The following is a 22,487-nucleotide window of genomic DNA, read 5'->3' on the forward strand; positions in this document are numbered from 1 at the left end:
TATTTATTCATAATGTAACAGTTTAGAAAGCTCTCTCTCCTGCACGTGGTCCTTACCTTGGGATCACCTGAGGAGAACATGCTGATGTAATTGTTAATCATCTTAAACACAAAACCCCGGTCCATAAACGTAAAGCAGCGCTAAAAAAAAAAAATTCTAAATTCAGACATTTTTACTCTAAGGATCATTAACGTTATTAGAAAACATGATTAAGTATATTGATGGAAAATACCATGTAACTCAATGTGCTGTATAATAAATGTTTTAAAAATCTCTACAATATGTTTAAGCAGTCATCCACATATGGCAATTAAAATACTGGATACCAGGAAGTTACAAGCCCATACTTATCAATTTTATAAAACATCTCTTGGAGGTTTGCGATGAAATATTACAGTCCTTTCCTTTTAATATAGAAAGTTTTGGTTTTTACTTGTCCATTTTTTAAAACCACTTAGTTACATGTTACTATTGTTTTTTAGTAATTTGATTCCATAGTTCCTCAGGTGAACATGCTTTGCTGTACAACATTGGGTAGGAACAGGAGTGGCAGAGACAGGTTAGGAAAACCTTTTAAATCTCACTGGCCTCGTTCAACAGACTAGCTTTTCAGCCAAATTTGAAGAGTGAAGGTAAGAGAGCCCGAGATTTCCATCAGTGAGCTGCTTTTTGGTTGTCTCTCTTATTCTTTCGTCAAACTTTCTTAACTGTAAATAAGGAGAGTCAGACAGTAGAGAGGTTTGGAGGAGTCAGGCAAGTCTTCCAAGTCGGCACAGTGTCTCTGGGAGGCTGATGGCCACTTAAACAGTAGCCAAGCTACAGCGGCCAATTACTGCACTAGACGAGTGTGAAGTAGGCACAGACCGTATTCACTGATGCAGTATCTTGGGGAAGCACAATGGCAGATTGGCACATGGGGTCATTACTGCGTGTGCGAGTTTCACTCCATCCAACCACATGTGAGTGAGCATGCGTACTACACGGGGAACTGTCCCAGCTGCCACACCACTCGGTATGGAAGGCTTCTTTCTTGTCCAAAGAGTCCAGTGTGATCCACTATAATGGTTTTGCATTTCTTAATCTCTCCTCAACATTACAAACAAACCTCTTTTCTCACAAAGGACTGGACATAAAATCTTGTTATAGGTACCAAGGTATAAAATCTTGGTGTAGGTACAGCAAGTGGGAAGTCTCCCACCGAAATACACCTGTGTAGAAACAAGAGCTGTCTTCTCTAACAACGTTCTTCCAGTTGTTAGGTCACTTACGTATTTGTTGTGTTTTCCCTTTTCATTTGTCTTTGTTTTCTTCTGAGTTTTTTTCATGTACCTGTTCATAGTTGCATTAACGTACTGCTTCATTCATATTTTCATTTTTTATTATGAATTTAAGTTCTTTCAGTGACTCTCTGATAAACAGTAAATGGCCCCCGTGTCCCCCCACCTCCCAGTAGAACAGTGAGGAGAGGTAGACATCAGGGCATAATCATAGGCTCGGAAGATGTAGCCATAACTGGGGGAGGGGAGGAAAAGAGGGCTTTCGTGTCTTCAGCACTAGGCACGAGAATTCCCAGCAGAGAGGGCCTGGGAGCGTCGGATCTTCCCCATCTGGTGGCCTTGGGATGTCCCCAATGTGGAGCTCTCTCCCCAGGAGACCTTTGTGGTCTCCTTCCTGCTGGAAAGAGGAGGAAGACCAACTTGTGCACATGTGGGCTCTAGAAACTTCTCAAGAAAGAGCTGGAGAAGAGAAGCCCAGGGGAGGTCTTTGGTGAAGACACAGCCCTCTGGTTAGGTGGCGGAAGGGGTTAGTAAGTCCGGTCACTGAACCAGAGCTGTGGCTTTTGCCATCTCCTCGGGGCTACTGTGGCTACTCTGTGAGTTTTTGAAGGAGATCAAATTCCATCACCCATGGATGGGGAAAATGGGGAGCAGGCTGCCTGCCCTGGGGATTGAGGAAAACTCACTTAGAGTTTCTTGAGATTTAAGAAGACTTTCTATGTGGTAAACTTGTCATCTTCTTTCAAAGCAGCACTGAGGGAAAAGGGGGGTCATTACTAAGATACAACCTCAGTGCAATCAGCCTTCTTCCTGCAGAGGGCCCTCCTGCCGGTCAAGCTGCATCAAATATGCTTATCCCGTCATCGGTCCCCTGTGTCTGGTGCCCCCCAGCATCTTAACCCCAGGCTCAGAGGCTCTTCTGCTCATTGCTGAGGCCTGGAGGGGCTTCTCTGCTTCTGCTTTAAAATAATGTGTATTAATCTTCTATATCAGCAGGAAATAATTTATAGCAGGCTTTGGTAAACTATCGCCCACGAGCCAAAACTGGTGCAATGTTTTTGTAAATAGAGTTTTATTAGGACACAGTCACACCCATTTGTTTACGTATTGTCCGTGGTGAATGGTCTATGGCTGTTTCTGCACTAGCAGAGTTGAGGAGTTGTGACAGAGACTGCATGTCCTGCAAAGCTAAAAATATCTGATATTTGGCCATTTACAGAAAAAAATTTGCAGACTCCTGATCTAAAGAATAACTTATACTCTACCAGACTCTTTAATAAACTAAAAGCCACATATTCTAAATTACATGCAAAAGTATACTGTTGTACTGAAAAAGTAGTATTTTGTTTTACCAACTGTGAGAACCAATGAGAACTTTACTCTGTGGGTTGTTCAGTGATGAATTATGAGATCTCAAATTGCACAACACAGCACACGAATGCCTTTTCCCTACATACTTTACAAAACCACTGGGCCCATCATTCCTTCTTCATCTGGACACTTGCCTTTGCCCTGTACTACGTATTAGCTTAGGTACCACATGCAGCAACTTCTGTATACATGAGGTTTATAGAAAACATCTATTTGTTCCAAAAACATAGAGTATTTAACTGAAACAGAGTAGATATGAAGATGTTCTCCTTTCAGGGACTAACTTATCCTTCTTTTTTGGGGACATGTAGAGAGAAACATCACAGATGTTTCTTTGAACAGATTTTGCTACCAAAGGCTGTCTTTTATGTTAGGTGATTTCCAAATAGTTTCCAAAAGCCAGTTGAAATAGAGTAGTGATTAGTCAGACAAGTGGGTAAAAAGATAAGGCTGTCTGAGAAGGAAAAGTAAAATCAGAATGAACTTTCCTTTGCTACCTCCTTGGTATTATGCTTGCCGAAGAAGAGTCTCTAGACAGGTGTGCCCAGGTAAGTTAGAGCTGTGACCCAGGTGGGTGGCAAACAGAAAAATTACAGAAGCTACAGAGGTAGTCATGAGTCTCTTTGCATTCTATCCACTTCTGGGAGAAAATAGTCAGAAATGGACAAGGTTTTGGGCGTAACTGTTGTAAAAATATTACTTTCTTATGAGGTGATGTAAAGGACGGCACATTCTCACCTAGGTCGTTTTTATATGGCTCTCTCCATTCTTGGAAAACAATCTTGGTACAACTATGGTGTTATATATATTGATTATTAAATTCAAGTGACAACTAATTTACAGTATTTGATGACTGATGTAGAACTCAATAACCAAAACAGATAAAAGTTATTTAAAGCCTCAGTTGAACGAATAACTATTATCAGATCTCTGGAAAGACAGAGGACGTGTAATGTCAATGGTGGGCACTGTTGAGCAGCTGAGTGCTCAAAGTCCATCAGTTCACAGGCATTCGCCAAATGACGACATTCAATTTTACATTAAAAAAAAAATCACTTTCTCTCCCTGTCCCTTTTTCTCTCCTAGTTCAAATGATTCGTCTAACAAACTTTACAGAAAGCTTTTTTTTTTTTAAGTTTTCTGGGTCAAATAATTGCCATTAAAGCTACAATTTGAAAACAACACTTATAGGTGGACTTTTATAATGTAAAGTATATTAAACTAATGTTTCTATTTATAAACTTCACATGTAATACAGCTTTCAGTTTGCAGTTCATGGATACACACATCTTATAGACTACATTTGTTTATCTCTTGTCAGTCTCTGCTTTTTTTACCCAATGATTTCACAAAACCACTGGTATCGCCATTAGCTCTCTACTTTGCGCCCTTTTTCATCTTGGACACTTTTTATTTGCCCTCATGTTAGACATTAGTTTATATACCACCAGAAGCAGCTTTTGCATAAACGAGCTCCAAGGAGATCACACATATATTCCAATAAGTACAGAGCATTTAAGCTTTGTATTTAATAGATAAAGGTCTTTCCCTTTTTAAGAGACTTGCTTATGCAACTTCTTTTTTTTTTTTTTTGCAGTTTGGGGAAGAATACTGCAGATATTTCTTAAAAGCAATTTGCTTATAAACTGGATGATATGTCAATTTTTCCAAATTTTCTTTTCCATCAATCCCTTCAAATATACTGCTAGCAGAATAATAAACTTTATTCTTATAAGTCTTAAAATGTGGTAGAAAACAAGAGTAATTTTTTTCTCCTTTATGCTCTTCCTCCTTAAGCCCAACCATCCCCTTCTCTTTTCAGAAAAAAAGCAAAAAGCAAAATTAAGAGGCAAAACATTGAGGAAAAAAATTCAAGATGAGATCAGATATGGTATGCAATTTGAAACTGCATTTAATACATTAAAAAAGAAATTAAGCTAGATTAAAACTCATCAAAGGCAACTTAGACCAGTTTTCCATCCACCCCTACAGCTTCTTGTCTTTATGTTACCAGTATTTGTTTATAAACAGTCACACCTCTCCAATGTGTCCTGGTGTCTACCATAAAGAAACAGGACAAGTGGCTTCGTTGAGGTTACCATAGTTGGGAAAAAGAAGGAGTAGAAGAAAAATATCTTTCTGGTTGAATATATTATCTGTTAACTGATATACCATTATTCTACATTAGCTTTTTTTGGGCTAAGCGTGTTTTTCTTCTCAATTAAATATGAATACCTGTAATTCAAAGAAAGACTGCTAAATATCTGTATACATATATATGTGCACTTTATGTTGCTCAGCACTTTGATAATTTTCCTTTTATGTGATTGGTGCATGATATTTTCATCATGTATGAAAGACTCTGAAGGTAATAAAACAAAAATGCTAAATTCCCCCAAATGTTCCCAAAGTGGCTCTCTGGCATCATCGTTAGAACTATAGCCAAGCCAAAACCTCACTTCAAAGGCAGAAACGGCCAAGAAAATAATGTTGCCACAGTGCAGCTTCTCCTTTAAAAATCCCACTTCTTTAAAAAAAATAAAGAAGAACGACATTTGGCAACACTCAAGTAGACAGGTTTCTCTAACCTTGGCTGTTGTTCTATGTGACTCCAAATTGGAAAAAGAATCTCAAAAGGTATTTCAAGCAGGAAAGCAGTAGAGGTGGAAGTACTCATCTCACAGTGATGGTCGTGACTCCTCATCATAAATGAAGCCATGACAATGAACATTTCACGTAATTTGCATCCACTGTCACGGGGGCTTCAATGCAACCGTGAGCTTGTGTTAACTAACTGTACCTTAAGAAATCTGGCGACGCTGTGGTTTGCCCTTCTTGTTTCTTCAAGTGCGTCTTTGTTTTTCCAAATCACGTGGTCAGACAGAACCATGACAAGATTGTCCAATTCGTTTTGGTAAGATTCAGGAAATCTCTGAGGCCGGGAAAGCTAAGGAAAGAATGGGTCATTTGTTTATAACGGGGCCTGTGACATCCGAAGGCTGCAAAGCATCAGCTGTAAGACCTATTACCTTTTATATCATCGCACAAAAGACAGTCCTTTTGAAAACTTGAAGGCAGTAATTAAAATTTTAATGTTAAGGTCATGCTTTCCATCACTTTCATTTAATGCTTCCTTCTATTTTGGCCAATTAATTTTTCACTTTTTCATTATAAAGTAATATGATAACACACCTGAATTGCAAACTACTCAGGCAATGTAGAAATGTAACATTTTCTATAACCTCTTAATTCCTCTCCCTTCACGCTCAGAAAATGAAGATTATTCTAGATTTTCTTTAACTCATAGTTCTCTGTTTAATTTAGAAATCTGTTTTTTTGATTTGTTAAAACCAAGAATGCTCCAATAAACAAGTATAAGGAATCAGTAAATGAATAACTGACTGAGCACAGATATTGGTCTGAAATGTCCCCTAATTACTCTTTTTTTAAAAAAAAATTTCAGTTTATTAAGAGATATAATTGACATATAAAATGGTAAGATATTTAAAGTGTACACTGTGGTCTTTTGATACACATATGCAAGGACTCCCCCACATACTTTATTAAGACATCAATCACCTGACATATATATTTTTGAGGGGAGAACATTTAAGTTCTATTCTCTTAGCAAATTTCAATTATAACAATACAGTGTTATCAACTATAATCACCATGTTTTCCATTAGATGGTCAAAGTTTATTCATTTTATAGCTGAAAGTTTGTACCAGCGAGTCAACTCAGTGGTCCCAGCATATGCCACGGCAGGTGCCAGTGCGACTTCACAGTCAAGATGCTTTTGCCACAAGATGAAAAGTGATCTGGCTGTGAGATGACATAATATACATCACACAGAACTCTCTAAACCCCTAAAGACTGCCCTCAGGTCCAGGAACCCACTCCTTCTGTCTGAAGTCCTGCCCACCAGGGGGAAGTTTCAGGCAGCTGAGCTTCCCCACCTTAGTCTCTACTTTGTGAATTTACTCAGCCCGTTGCACGAGATAGGTAAGACCCGTTCACCTTTATGAGTCGGCTTTAAAATTAGACTTGCATTTTTCACCATATACAGAAAACAGAAAATGTGGTGTTAGACGGAACCAAGAATGGACAATCAGGAGATAAGGGTGTTTATTCCAGTAAGTAGCCAATATTCCTCCCTTTTTTCTTGGACCAGACAGAGTCAATTTTCAGATCAGGTCCCCACAGACTGAAGAGGAGGCAGGTCCCTCCTCTTGTGATGATTCTACCAGTCCTTCCCCAAAGGGCCCCACAGGCTTCTCTCAGGTGACCACACTAGGCAGAGGGGAATACGTATGTTTCAAGCACTACTGAACACAAGATCGGAGTTGATATTGACATCTGGAGACCAAAACGCCATCACGTCAACCCAGTTAAGAGTGGGAACCTTATTACAGGATCTATACAGTAGTCCTGCCCGAAGTTCTGTTAACAGCAGGTCCATTAGGTTCAAAGATCCACCCAGTAGCCATTTGCCTGGTCCAGATGTATAATTTATACGGATCTAATTGGCAGTGGAGTAACCTCACGCTGGATGCTTGGCCCTCAAGCTATCCCAGTGGAGACGATGGCCCAGTGGAAGCCCCTGACACTGCCCCTCCTCCACCAAGAGTGTAACTGGAGACAATATCGCTGTTCACACCATCTCCACGCCCTGCAGTAAGGTCCTGGTTACATCTCCTGGTGGGCGAGGTGTGGTGTCAGAGGATCCCCCTTGGCCTTACCCACGATGAGAACAGAGGGAAACATGCATGGAACTCAGGTGACTCACTGGGGAGCTTCTAGGTCCTCCGTACCTAGTTGTAACTATGAGTGGTCTGAGTAGAGCATGGTTACCAGAGGCTGAGACCATCTGGATCACTCTGGAAAGAGGGCTCGGGTCACAAGAGCTAAGTCACCGAGGCTTTCAGAGCTGCCGGCTGAGGGTGAGGGGAATCCAGACCACACGGTAGAGGATGGAGGTGATAAGATCCATGGAGGGTCCCCAGACCACGACGGTAAGAGGGGCTACAGTTAATCCCACCAGCCTCCTTCTTCCAAGTTTCCTTTCACGGAGGAGAGGACTGGCGAACACATGTGATACATGGTGTAAACTGTGGACTGTAGACCGTGGTGGCAGCCATGGACGTGCACAGCTCAGCTATTCCTTCAAGATAAAATTTACCGGGATGGATGCAAGAGCCACTAAGTCTTTGGGGGTCCACTCACACATTCATACCAAGGCCAACTTCTCCCCAGGCTGCTCTGAGTAACAACTGAGTCAGCAGAGGTACCAGAATGGGGCCACCCGCTCACTGTGGACTCTTCTAATGAACCTTCTTTGCTCTCAGATGGCCCACTGGCCCAGCTAAAACTTTCTCACTGCAAGTCTCCTTCTACGTGATCTTCCTTCCTCTGCCATCTCCTCTCAAAGGTGGCAGATCTTCGGGTCCTTTTGCCTGTCCCTCGTGTCCTTTGTAGCCATTTTGCATTTCTAATTTTGTCCTGGCATCTGCTTCTGAAGGACCTGTACTCACCCACACAATCATTTCTCCCCTTCAAAAAGCAATTAACATACACTGCTAAGGTTTACATAGCAAATGAAAACGGAGCTGATGAGTGTATATTCATGAGCGTAACTGCTGCATACTATTATATTACCTATAATCTTACCTGAATTTTATCTGTGTCAATCAAGTGCTGTGCCATTGATTTTAGGATAATTGCAAAGAAGAACCAGGAATGCTGTTAGGAAAAGAAAAGACAACAAGAAATTTATTATCTTATGGTAAAATTATGATAATCCTTTTCTTCACAACATGTGATATTATGAAATCTTTATCTTAACACGTGTTCTTTGAAATTAAGTGTATCAGAATAATAATACATTCTCCATCATGTTAGGAGAATCTTATCAAAGTTCCAATGATAAGAGTAACTGCCAGACATTTCTGTTCCTCAGTCATGTCAAAGAATGTTTAAACTAAAACAAGATACTGGTTTACTCGACGTGGCTGATTAGACAGCAGTCTCATGAAATACTTCTTCACTGGGTGTGCTGTTTGTTTCACTTAGTTAAACAAAACTAAACTCTTTATATGAAAATATGTGGTCGTTAAGCCCACCCCAACGGGACAGAGGCAAGAGTAAAAGTGAAAGTCACGTGCGTAAACATCAAAAAGTTCAAAGTCGAGGTAACAAAGTGTCAAATGAAATATGCTGGATCCTCCTATCTTGATGAAAAGAACTCCGTGACAACTTGGAACGTGGGGGCACTGGGAGGGCCGGGCCCCGGCCTGCCCCCTCTTCTCACCAAGGCTCCGTCCTACACCTCAGGAGCCCGGGGTGCACATGGGTGACTGTCCAGCCTACACATCAAGCGCTGTCCACAAGCCAGTCCTTCTCTCTCCTTTGGGTCTGGGGACGCGCTCAGGCAACAGGATTTTCCCTCTGAAGGATGGACTTAGGAAAGAGGTCCTGAAGAGAAGGGGGCCCCCCAGGGGTCACTGCTCTTGGGCACTCTCATACCTTTTCCTACGGGAAGGGGTGCAGCTGGAGGAGACCAAAGCACATCCAAGGACGGCAGCCCCCCTCCTTGGGTCTGAGGTTGTATCTCCGATACACATACATCTCATATGTACAGTTTAAAGCTCTTCTTCCCTCCCCGGCCTCTCCACCACAGGTAACAATTTTGAATTTTGTGCTCATCACTCCCTTGCTCTACTTCATAATTTTGCTACCATTTTTTTGACCTTAGAAACTGTTTACTGAAATAGACCCCCAGAAGCACTTCATTCCTGACAAGTGTCTAGTTCCACTGTTTCTATAGAATAGCCTTTTTTTGTTTTTTAATTGGAGTAGATTTACAATGTTGTGTTAGTTTCTGATGTACAGCATTTTGTTCAGTTACATGCACGTATATTCTTTTTCATATTCTATATCATTATAAGGTATTACCAGTATTACACATGCCACTGAACTGCGTATAAACAGAGTCATCCTCTTTGTATTCTCTTGTGATTGTCTTTTTCATTCAACAGATTCTTTTCTGAGGGTCATTTATGTTGAGTTATATAGCTGGGGGTCCTCTATTGTCACCGCATTACACATATAATCCCAATTGACTTCTCTGCTCCACTACTGATGGGCCCTTGAATTATACCCAATTTTAGGCTGATACAGACCATGCTGTTAAAAACTTTCGAGTACCTGGTCCTAAAGCTAGAAGATTGAAATGAGGAAGAACAAATGTTTAAGTTCTAAAGGGGCACCTCTGGCTCAGTAAAGGGATCTGTTCTTAGTAAACTCGATATCGGAAATGAAATTCATGTTGTTGGGAATATTTAATTAATACAAGGCACCCACATCTTGTCCAAAATATTTTTTAACCGTTGTGACATTTGTCTCTTAATTTAACTAAGACCTGCCACTCTCCAGCCCTCAGCACCCTGTCCTGCCTCCACTATTTGCCTCAAGTCCACCAGGACTCATCACGTTGGGCCTCTCACCTCTGTTCACGTCTGATAACGGTGGGCACCCCACTCCGCTCTCGGCAGGATGCTGCACGTTCCGTTTTGTACCTGTAGCTCACTGCTTCCCATTTCCTGAAGTCCACCCACCATTCCTTCAGTCTGGACCACACGTCCATCACCACCAAGATGCCCTAAAGATGCAACTTCTCCAGACACTCCCTTCACCTTGTCTTTTAGCTAAACGCTGTTTCTCCCCTGAGAACCTAGCCTCCCTGGGCAGGCAGCCCTCTTTAGCAGCCTCCATCTCCACCCTGTCTACAGGCAGCTCTCTGTACGGCCATCAGAGCGATCCTTTTAAACCAAGGGCAGTTCCCATCACTCTTCTGCTCAAAACCCACTAATGGCTCCCGATTTCGCTCTGAGTAGAAACCAAAACCCCTGCAGGGGCCCCCAGGCCTTACGTCACTTGCCAAAGCTCCCCTTGCCTCTCTGGCTGCATCCTGCCTCTTCTCTTCTTCGCTCACTGGACTTCAGCACCTCAGCCTCCCTGCCGTCTTTCAGGCACGTCCACCAGGCATGCTGCCGCCTTACGACTTTATACTGGTCTTACCCTCTATATTTTTTTTTAAGTTGAGTTATAGTTGACCTACAATATTACATTAATTTCAGTGAATCAATATTTTTATAGATTATACTCCATATAAGGTTGGTATACAATCTCGGCTAGATACCCTGTGCTGAATATTGATTATATCCTTGTAACTTACGTATTTTATACCCAGCAGTTTGAACCTCTTATCCCCCTGCATTTATTTTGCCCCTCCCCTGCTCCACTCCCCTCTGGTAACCACTAGTTCTCCATGTCTGTGAGTCTGTGTCTGTTTTCTTACATTCGTTTGTTTATTTTTTAGATTCCACATATAACTGAATGAAATTTTGTTATTTGTGACACTGTGGATGTGGAGGGTATGATGCTTAGTGAAATAAGTCAGACAAAGACAGACAAATACTATATGTTTTCTCCTCTACCATTAATATCCTACCCTAAACATCCCCAAGGCCGGCGGGTCCCTCACCTCCTTCACATTTTTCGTTCAAGTATTACCTTCTTTATAAGCTCTATCCTGATCATTCTATTTACTTATTTATCTATCTATTTATTTGTTTAATGGAGGTACCAGGGGTTGAACCCAGTACCTTGTGCATGCTAAGCACACGCTCTACCACTGAGCTCTACCCCACCTCCACATCCTGAGCCTTCTATACAAAACTGCAAACCTCACCCTGCACCCTGAGCACTCCCAGTTCCCCTTACCTGCTTGACGTTTTCTTTTCCCTTGCTACTTCTCACCTCCTAACATACAATTTAATTAATCCTGTTATCATATGTGTAGTTGGTTGCTTTTCTCCCACAGTAGAAGGTAAGCTTCCCCAGGACAGAGATCTCACTCTGTTCTCTGATGCATGTCCCGTGGCTAGGATGGTGAGGATGGCGCTAGTCGTGAGCAAGGCACTCAGAATGTATTTGTTGGATAAACTGAACGAATAGAGTCATATGGCTAATTTAAATTTAAACAAACAAATGGCTTGGCTTAGGATGATTTGACTTTAATGAACTCATGTTGACACTTATTGATCCAACCTTCAGCCTTCTCTCCTAGCTACTGACCAATCAATCATCTCTCTGTCAAACCATGACAGATAATTCAGCAGAGGACTAAATTCACTTGTCTCTAATAGTTTAGAGTTATCTCTTTATAATTTTCTCACCATCTCTTCTTTGTGTTCCTGCAAATGCATGTGTTTCAAATTTTGGGGGTCAGAGAGTGGCTGTTTATCTGTTTCTTCTCAGCTGTCAGTATATTCATTAACACATCATTAATCCTTTTCCCTCCTACTGTGTCTAAAAGCCCAATAAACTTTATTTTTGATACCCTTAGCATTTCTGCATACTTTAGGTCATTTTTAATAGTTATTCATTCTGCTTTTGGGCCAAAGGACAAATTGGGTACATTCTGCTTTCTAAGAGGATTTGTTCTCTTGACATAGATCTCTTTTGCTTAATATTTTCATATGCCACAGTTTCAACATGAAGCTTGTACCAGGAACTATAAGAGAAATGAGCCATAGAAATCAATGACTCCTATCACCTTCCGGGTTGAGAGTAAGTCATCCCAGGTACCAACAATGAAAGGAGCGTCTTCAAATTCTTTACCTTCAGGACATGCTTGACTGTTGTGGAGTCATTTGACTTCAAAAGACCAGTCACATTTTTAGCCAGTTCCTCATGTATAGTTCTCTCCTTGCACGCCCTGGTCTTGAACACGAACTGAAGAAAGTCCAAAAAGGGAAAAAAGTTAAATACTTAAACATTGTGCTCCATGAATAACACGTCTCGAAATTATCTGCTCATGCTGGATTTTGTCATGAATAAATGAAGGCCCAATGGTAAGTGTGATACACACCTGCTTCTATTTAGGGCTCTGCACAGGGAGGGCCTTGCTCACCTAAGCTCCCCTTGCAACTCTCTTTGTAGAAAGCAAAACGAAGGGCCAGAGAGCAATTTAGCAGGTTCAAGGAAGCGTGGAGGGCTGTGACCCACCTACTTGGGATACACTTCCCCTTCTCCTTCCTTCCACTGGCAACAGCTGGGTGGCATGGTAGCATTTCTTCATCCTGAAAGGATGAAGAACTCAAATAGCCACTCAGATAGCCACGTGGGGAAGCAGGCGCCTTCCAGAGGCCAGTAGGTGAGCTCCCCACAAGCCCGGGGCCACTACCATCTCACGCTCAGACACAGCTATCAGCGGGCTCATGAACACTGGCTGCTCTTTCTTTTTTTCCTTAAAAAATTGGTTTTGGCACGCACCGCTGAGTGCACGTCATGATTAGTTTTCCACATTTCTTCGTATACTTTAAGTATCAGTTCATGCACATATATTTACAATATAAAATATATAATATTTTGCTTATGAGTTGGGTTTGCCTCCAGGAAGGTCATTTCTTCATAATGTTCACAACTGGGACTTCACTAAGTTAAGGGTGAAGGCAGGCAAGAAAGTCAAAGCAGAGGCACGTCTGCATTCGGGTCTCTAGCCATTTCTTTGAACTTCGTAGCTCCCTGACACCTGAATTGTCCTGATGGGGCCTGACTTCTCCGAGCTCATCCCAAGGGAGAAACAGAAGCCTAAAAGATGCACGAAAGTAGCTAAAATCAAGAGTCGTATGATTTTTCCCCTCAGGGATTACGACTCAGGTGAGGGCAGTGTTGTCACTGACTATTTAATCCCACGCACAGTGACTCAGCCCCAAGGGCATTTCAATTAGCTCTGAAGTTTTAAAAAATTTTGGCAAGAACATGTCAGCCCTACAAATTGCTGTAAACCATGGCATTTGATTAGATCGACTTCAGACATACATCTTTGAAAGAGACATGGTGCATGTGTGCGTTTTGGATATTGTAGATGGAGTGAGTTAGCAGCATTTAGCACCACTGAACTTGAAATGGTGTTTAGTTTACTTCCGAATAAATATAAATTAAATCAAATATCACATCTCTCAAGGGCATCAAAGCACGTATGAGCAGCAGTTTTTATTATACTCTGACGTGTGGGGCTTAATGTTGATGCATATGTTAAAAACTAATTTTTTCCACAAAGGGTTAAAAAAAAATCAGACTCCTTGGTCAAGGTCAGGCTTTCAGCCATGTATTACAACAGGAGTCAAATCGCAGAATAATAGAGCTGGATGTTCATCTGGTCCACCCCACCTCACTACACAGAGGAGAAAAACGAGGTTCAGAGAGGTGGCTTGCTCACAGTTAACTATTCAACCTTAACGAGAATCTAGTTTCCTCCCTTGCTACTTGAGTGCACTTTCCAGTTGGTTATGTTTATCAGGCCGTGTCTGTTTTAGATATACGAAACTATGTGCTCTAAAATCCTGAGGAATTGTTATCAGCTTGGAATTCCACATAGGTCTATTTCTGCACTTGAACCACTTCAAAGCAAACTAAATAAGCAACCTCCTATATCACAAAATCAGATGGTCTCATCAGGCTATTTCGAACATCCTAGTTAAACATAAAGACCATTCCAGGATGCATTTCCAGTACACCCTGCAGCATCACAGATGCTGTCTGAGAGCTGACCTAAGGCTCTCATCAGGGGCCAGCCCTCACTGTCACAGCGAGAGCCACAGTATCAGTGGTTCTTAATGCAATTTCCAATGATTCTGTTGAAACAAGATAAATGTGTGTTGAAAAAGAGATGACTTCATGCAGTATGGATTGGGGAATTTTTTTCTTCTCAGCCCCTTTGGTGATTGAAATGGAAAATTGGGGTAAATGTTGAGAGATGATTTTGTTGAATGATAAACTCATCAATACCCTATAAAAGTAAGCTGTGACTCTACACTAAATAGAGGGCAAACTAAAAAGCATTTGTAGGTGGAACTGGCCGCCGGCAATTGAATTGTAGATCTTATTGGGTAAAATTATACCACTGGGAAATTACTGTGAAGTAACTATTTTTGGCGTATGGGCCATTTTAAGGAAGGACACAGGCTCATGCTTAGGTATTTGGGAAGACATCTAACATTTCTGACAGGTAGAAAATATGTACATATAAAACTGTAATGAGAAAAAAATTCCTCACTGATGCTATCTCGGAGGGAGGGGTTCAACTCAGAATAAAATTTCTAGCTATTTCCTTTTACAGGAGCATTTTTGTCACGTTTGTAGCACAAAATGCCCCAAATTCTTCTTAGTCGCCTTTCTATATATCTAAAATAAATGGCTATATTCTATCATATTAATGGAATATACTCTTTTAAGTAAAAGGATCTCTGTCTCTAAAAGATATAATCTATGCATAAAAATAGAAATTTAGGTCCTCTATGCGTTATAAAGTAATATAAGGTACTTTTATTTATCTCTGGATGGGTTTTTTGCTTCTCATTCAAGAAGATGATATTTAAGCCGGAACTAAAATGTGCAAACATCATCACAAGTTCACTGGCATTCATTCACAGACCAGCTGGAAATGAGAATAAAACCACGTCTGAGTGAACATTTGACAAGGCCACTGGAGGAAGCGAGCGCACCGATGGGATGGGCTAGTGGTTCATGCCAGAGGATAAAGGACTTAACATACCAGAAGCAGGTACAAATATACAGTAACTGGGAAAATGAAATAATGCCTGAGAAAACAATAAAAAGAGCTAAGAAAACATTACAGAAGAAACACAGCGCATTCAACAAACCAACAGGAAATGTTTTCCTGAAATTTACACAGGAATTGCATTTATTTGTAATGTTGACATCAAAGGACAATACTTCTCGTCTCCTCTACAGACTCTTTCTTGGCTCTCTCTCCCACTATAAATATTCATCTGCACACGTACACATTATTTATACATTTATACATTTAAACACTACATCGAGCCCATCAATGCAAAGAGACGGTATTGTAAGTAGCTCCGGGGAATGTCTGATATGACTGTGGTGGGCACCGCCCAGCTACAGGGAGAGCCTTCCTACTTACTGCAGACAGGAAATGAGACAAGCCACACAGTACGAGGGGATATGACCAGTGCCCGAGTGGTAATTTCATACCTTAATGTAGGACTGGACGGAGTGGTCCAGCTGCTCCTCATGGCACCTGGCCACGATGTCGGTCAGAACCCTGGAAAAGCAAAGCTGTTCAGTGGCCTTTCTGGAGAAGGCAGGAAAATAAATATCACTGCGTTTGTCACCGGCGTGCTTGGTAGACTGCGTATGTAATAGTTACTGAGTGAATGAATGAACCAATGTCAGACTCCCTCCTCTCCCGCATCCCCAGTACTGGGTGTTCAATATCTGTAATACCCGTTAGCCATTTCCAACCTTGAAATCTCTAAACACTAAGCTCTAAGTAACGTCTTACGGCTGCAGGATCACACTGGAGGCATTTTTGCCCAAACTGTATGTGCTATTATGGTCTGTGTGCTTGTTGACACTGTCTTCTTAGAAAAAGGATCATTTTTAGTACTTTGTTAAAACTTAAGATCTTTAACCTCTATCTATCATATTTTAAAAGGGCTTGTCTTCCAACTTTGAAGCATTATATATATGCTTTGGGAAAAAGTAATTAGTTTAAGGTGTAGGTTTTGGGGCTTATTCCCCCTCAGCTGGGTTAGGGTTTCCAGTAGCAGAGGAGGTACGGGTTGACTTCTTCTCATGAACACGTCCAGTTGCTGCATGGCTGTGTTGTTTAGGAATACCTCAGAATTTCAACAGATCTATCTGCTGAAATACTTAAGAGTTTTGCCAGTACAGATGTATCTACTTATGCTGAAAAGAGCATATGTTAAAGGCACAGCTGGGGACTTTTAAGCTGGTTCCAGGACTCGCTGGTTGCAGAGCGATTAGGGATACTTCAAGTTTCTAGAGCTTCAGATTTTTAAAATCTGAAGGCTCTTATTCTGAAAGAGGCTAACTATATACCTGGGAGTTATGAAGGTACTGAAAATATTTCAATGTCAAGAGTAATTTTTTTCCAGAATGCTGTGACTAATATTTAAAAAGAAATGAACATTTGGAATATAAGACTCAATAATTAATTAAAAACACTCTCTCTAGAAAGAGGAAACTGGAATTGCCAAAGTCACCAGACAGATTAGCAATGTTGGCAAAATTTAAAGTGATAACAGTTGAATTAAAATTGAACATAATAGCAACAACAGAGGATCTAGTGGGAGCGTGAAAGGGCACAGCCACTCTGGAAAACAATTCAGCACGTTCTCAGAACCCACACACACGGCTACCGTGTGACCCAGCAACTGCGCTGGGCATTTATCTCAGAGAAGTGAAAACTTATGTTCACCCCCGAATCTACCCCCAAACTGGAAACAACCCAGCTGTCCTCAACAGGTGAATTTTTTTTTTACATTTTTTATTGATTCATAATCATTTTACAGTGTTGTGTCAAATTCAACAGGTGAATTTTTAAACTTACTGTGGCATGGAATACTACTCAGAAGTAAAAAAGAGTGAAGTACTGATAGATGCAACAACCTGGATGACTCTCCAGAGAATTATGCTAAGTGAGAAACGCCAGTCCCAAAAGTTTACATACTATCATACTACACAATTCCATACACACACACACACATATATATATGATTTATATAAATTTATACATTTAAAACAGAAATATAAAATAAATTTATGAATTTATCACAAGTATATATGATATATGTTTTAACATATATAATTATATACTATTTTCAATTTCCAACTATTTATATATATAAAAATATAATTATAATATGATTATATACACAATTTCAATATAATATATATAAAATTCTTAAAATAACAACATTCTAGAGATGGAGAACAAGTTAGTAATTGCCAGGGCTAAGGGGTGGGGACTGAGATGAGGGAAGAGGTAGGTGTGTCAATAAAAGGGTAACATGAGGGATCCTTGTGGGGAGGGGAATGTTCTGTATCCTGACTGTATCAATGTCAATATTCTGCTCGTGATACTGTACTTTAGTTTTGCAAAGATGTCACCACTGGGAACATCTAAAAGGAACGTGAGATCTCTCTGCGTTATTTTTTACAACTGCATGTGCCTCTATAATTATCTCCAAATAAAGAGCTTAATTAAAAAACACAAATAAAAAGTTAAAAAAGAGGTCTAAAACTTTATCTGAATGACAATGGATGATGAGAAGGTAAGAATTCAAGAGTGAGAAATACTTAAATTTGAGATATGTGTTCAAACAAAATGCAAGCCCAGAGAATTAAGTGGCCATTCAGTTATCATCAGAGTTCTGCGGAACTACAATTTATCAGATCTCAAGGCTGTGTGATGGATACCTGGTCACAGTGGTGTTTATTTCATCTTCTTCATTCTGTACCAGGACCTTGAAGAGCTGATTCAAGATTATAGGCAGGAAACTCATGATTGCTTGAATCTTTTCCACATTCAATAAGTTCTGTTAAATTGGCAGGGGGAAGAAAGGCCACTGATTAAATTGAAAGCACATTTTAGTGGTGTTTTTCGGAATCTGAATACGAGTACTGAAGCTCACCTCTGTCTGGCTTTATTACTCATGGCATTCAGCATTAACTAATTTAGAATCAATTGATTCTGTTTTCCAATCATTTTTATTTTGGAGAAACGGATCTCTGCTTATTTTTTAATCAACCCACAAACACCTTCTAGGAATTGGGAAATAAAATCATTTACTCTCTGAATTGATGAGGCATCTAAAAATCCTCAATAACAATTACTCCTTGGTTTGCTTACTCAGTGCAAAATGTCAAGGTTGGTTTTGCCCATTTCCACCCTGGAGCCCATCGCAGCTGTTGGCATGTCACGTTTACCTTACAAGATCGGACGAAGTTCGAGGTAGGCGACTGAGACATATCTTTCTCCCTTTTTTGGCATTGTCGGAAAAATGTGTTCACATGTGGATCCTGAAACAGCCAGAAACCAAATATTTATTTTTGATGACACGTGAGCTGTGGCACAACCATGGGGATGGAGGTGCGCCCTTCTGCAGGACAGATGCCGTGAGCTTTATCAAGGAGTCACTGGGATCCACCTCTCACTTTCACAGACGTCCCGGCACGTCGAGGGTTCGACCTGACTTACAAAGCCCACTTTCTCTCCTCTTTCATCCTCAGAGGTTTGTTCTCGTTCTGAACCATATGACAATGGCTGGAGAATTACTTCCCTTGGTTCCATTCTTTTTTAAACTCCCTTCTACCATCTTCCTGTTTTTGCTTCTTCCACAGACTCCCACCAATTTTTCTTACATATTCTTTAACGCATAGGAGAATGTGTACGCTTTAATATGCAGAGGGATACTTTCAGACTTAAAAATGTCAGAGCTAATAAAAAATTAGGAGGTCCACACTGATATCATGAGATAAAACTGACTCTTAGCCTTTGCTATTCCCCCCCAAATCCATATGTTTAAGTCTTAACTCCTAGTACCTCAGAATGTAGCCATATTTGAAGATAAGATCTTTAAAGAGCTAAGTTGAGGTGGGAAGCCCCATGAAAAGGACAGCAGGACCCCCAGGCAGGGCCACTACCTTCCTGCCAGCACCATTCGGTTCCCTGGCCCTGCAGCATTATTTTGCTTCCTAAACTCTGAAACGGCTTACTTCTAAGAAAGCGGGACTTACCCCTAAGATTCTATTGATTTCCTGAGCTAACTCCTGATTGGTCCATTTGTAGTGCTTCATTTGCATGGATCTCACTCCTGATTGGCCCATTTCTTTCACTCCTGATTGGTCCATTTCTACAAAGCTTGTTCCTAATTAGTCACCATTATTATACCTTACTTGCATATGATGTTGCAAAATGTTGCAAAGTCTAGACTGGTGCCCTATAAAAGCCTGTGTAAACCTATGGACGGGTTCCAGAGCTTGGAGTGTTAACTCCTCTGGGCCTGCTGGCGTAATAAACCTGAGTTCTCCAACCCTCTGCCTGAGTGCTGCTTGGTCTCTTGCCCAGATCCAGGTTGCTGTCACAACTGAGTTGTAACACTGAGCTGTAACACACTTTGCTGCATCAATTAATCTAAAATAAGAATGTTAGGGTGGCCCTAATCCAATATGACTGATGTCCTTATAAGCTTGGAAGTGCACACACAGAGGAAAGCCAAGGAGAGAGGCTCTGGAAAAAAATTAACACCTTGATCTCAGATTTCCAGACTCTAGAATTGTGAGGACAGGGTCTTGGCAGGCAAGGAGGACAGAGCTCGGGGCAGGGAAAACGCACTCCCCTCCTCTGTGGTCCTTCCTTTACGCCAGGAGAGAGGCATCACACCCTGATTTCCACACATACCTACTTGGTCATGATTAGATAAGTGCTTCAGAGGAAAGCCTGGTGTCCTGTTAAGTGGATGACAAGATTACCCGGCATGTCTGAGGGGTCAGGGAACAGGAAAGGCTTCTTTGCGGAAGTGACATTTGGGCCAAGACCTGAAGGATGGGTAGTTGCTGATCTGACCAATGAGGGAAGGAGAGAGGGAGAGATCATCTTCCTGGCTGAGGAAAGGCTGAGAGTCAAAAAAGAAAAAGAAAAAATCCCTGGGTCTTGGAGGAACGAAGCAGATGGAGGTCACAGTGCAGGAAAGGGTGGGCCTTGGGTATTTGAAAACTGTGGTCAATACCACTATGGATGAAAGAAGAATGCGTTCCCCCGGGGCAACAAGTGTGTGGGTGGTAGAAGGTGATGGAGGAGAAGGTAAGCAGTGCTGAGTCTCAGAGAGACGTGGGCTGTGTGCAGGAGAAAGAGAACCTCGGGGCCCTCTGAGATCTGTAAAAGCAGGATTTGGTGGAGGACGACCATTCTGTGGGACTCAGCCAGGGCTGATGGCATCAGAGGAAAGATGGAGCTAGGGGCGCAGGACTGGGGAAGAGGAGTAACTCTGGCTCAAGGCACCAGCGGTTGCGGGGAGGAACTATGATCCAATATTCAGTGGCACCTGGATTATTTCATTTTTCTTAGTGACCAAGTATGTGCTAGAGATAAAGCAACGTGAAGCACAAATAGAAGAGCAGATGCACACTGCATTGAAGGAAGAAGCAATACATATTCTATGCGCTTGTAATAATTTGCTTCGTAGTTTACAACTGGTACCATAGAAGCCCTCACATTATGGTAAAACAAGCTGCCTTGCGATGGGAGGGGTGAGTGTGGGGATTTGACAATGACCACAATTACCTTCGTGTAGCATTCTGCAGCCCATGAGATATTTTCACAGGCAGTTCCTCATTTTGATTCTCACTACAACCTTAGGTAGAGGGTTTTTTGCCTTGGTCTCATTTTTCTGATGAGGCAATAGGATTGCAGGGGTGGAGTGACTGGTCCAGGGTCACTCGGCCAGAAATTGGCTGAGGTGGCTCTCAAATACAGTTCTCCCAACCTCATGGGCTTCCCATTAGAGAAGCCTGGGGTAGGCACTGGACTGAATTTTAAGGTAAAAGTCCCAACGGTTCATGCTTTTAACACCTGGGTGTCGTCACTGGAAGCAAACCATCCTCTAAGGGGAGGGTCATCCTCAGAAACACACCTCTGGTATTTTGGTTTGCAGTTTTATGGCACCTGCATTTTTATGAATTAAGGCATTCGATCTCTTCCGGTAGAGGGATAAAGTTTTGCGACAAACATTCCTCCTTTTTAATCACCTGCTCTTCTGACGCCTTGGGAAATGGTGAGTCTCCTTCCGTAAATCTAGGAGACACCTCACGATTCTACGTGTGAGAGAAGATTTTGATATTTCAGGACAACACGCTCACCTGAGTATTCACTGTTGATACAACGAACGTTGCTACTTTGAAAAGGGGTTTGCCACCATCAACCCATTTAATGTCGCTCCCGCCATGCTGCAAAAAACAGTTTGTTACTGTCACTGTGGCACTTTGGGAGAAGGGAAAACAAATAGGTTATTTAGTTTGTGCTGACTCGCCATCCCACCCATTATCTTACATCGCTACAGAGATGGAAAATAAGAGATGCAAATACATCTGGCAACATTGGTAAATGAGACCAGTGTGATGCCGAGGGACCATTTTAATAGATCATTTCTACTGGCCAGAAGCTAAACAGGATATTTGACACGTTACAGGTAGACTTGATTCCTACCTACAGTGGATGCACACACTAAGGTTGGGTTAATTTAAATAGTGGAGAGAAGATAAGCTCATGCCATTGAGCCCTTGTGTTTTTTTTCTCAAGTTATGCATCATTCAATACCTTTCCACTTGCAGGATCTGGAAAGCTTAAATAATTAGGAGGCAGGCTTGTTGCAACCGGGATGTTGTACTCTTGAGAAGCTACCTGATCATGTTTCATCAGAGGAAGCCAAGCATATCCAACTGTGCAAAGGAACAACAGAGGGGAAACTTTTCAGTACAAACTTCCTAGTGAGGAGCGAACAGAAAGCTATTTATCATTTACGGATACAAAACTTCACTCAAAAACTCCATAAATTAGAGCTTTTAAAGTACTCTCCCACTCAAGTCCAACAGATGACATGCACAGCCCTCTCAGATTGCTTCCTGTCAGTACCTGGTGTTTCCAGAGCCTCCTTCTTCTTGGCGTTAGCTTTGGCATTTATGTCACAAGTGACATGATAGAAAGAAAACAGAACATGGTGTTTCTCGTGAAGCTGTGTTGGCAGCTCAATTTTCACCTGCAATGGAAGAGGGAATAGCTGGGCTGAGATTCAAATCATTTTCCCAGTGTCAGGGCAAGACAAAGCATAGACACGTTAGCCTCTTAAAAACTCTTTAACTGAAATTTTGGTCCACAATAGTCAGCGTTAGAAGTACTGGTTTCACTCTCAAAAAATATCCATCGTGCT

The 22,487-nt window shown here is 41.5% G+C and overlaps 1 protein-coding gene across 2 annotated transcripts in view; it reads right to left on the bottom strand.

Moving 5' to 3' along the window:
- The window catches only part of DOCK10 (dedicator of cytokinesis 10), a 242,080-nt gene that overhangs the window by 41,853 nt on the left and 177,740 nt on the right, over window positions 1-22,487 (bottom strand). For both annotated transcript variants that reach the window (XM_072961744.1, XM_006207934.4), the window contains exons 20-29: window positions 22,193-22,316; window positions 21,878-21,999; window positions 21,421-21,507; window positions 18,490-18,582; window positions 17,980-18,098; window positions 15,730-15,799; window positions 12,331-12,444; window positions 8,317-8,388; window positions 5,449-5,595; window positions 57-140 (exon numbers count right to left, since the gene is read on the bottom strand). In XM_072961744.1, coding sequence (XP_072817845.1) covers window positions 57-140; window positions 5,449-5,595; window positions 8,317-8,388; window positions 12,331-12,444; window positions 15,730-15,799; window positions 17,980-18,098; window positions 18,490-18,582; window positions 21,421-21,507; window positions 21,878-21,999; window positions 22,193-22,316 — 1,032 coding nt within the window. The remainder of the gene's footprint in view (window positions 1-56; window positions 141-5,448; window positions 5,596-8,316; window positions 8,389-12,330; window positions 12,445-15,729; window positions 15,800-17,979; window positions 18,099-18,489; window positions 18,583-21,420; window positions 21,508-21,877; window positions 22,000-22,192; window positions 22,317-22,487) is intronic.

The sequence above is a fragment of the Vicugna pacos genome, chromosome 5 (genome assembly GCF_048564905.1).
Source record: "Vicugna pacos chromosome 5, VicPac4, whole genome shotgun sequence".
NCBI lineage: Eukaryota > Metazoa > Chordata > Mammalia > Artiodactyla > Camelidae > Vicugna > Vicugna pacos.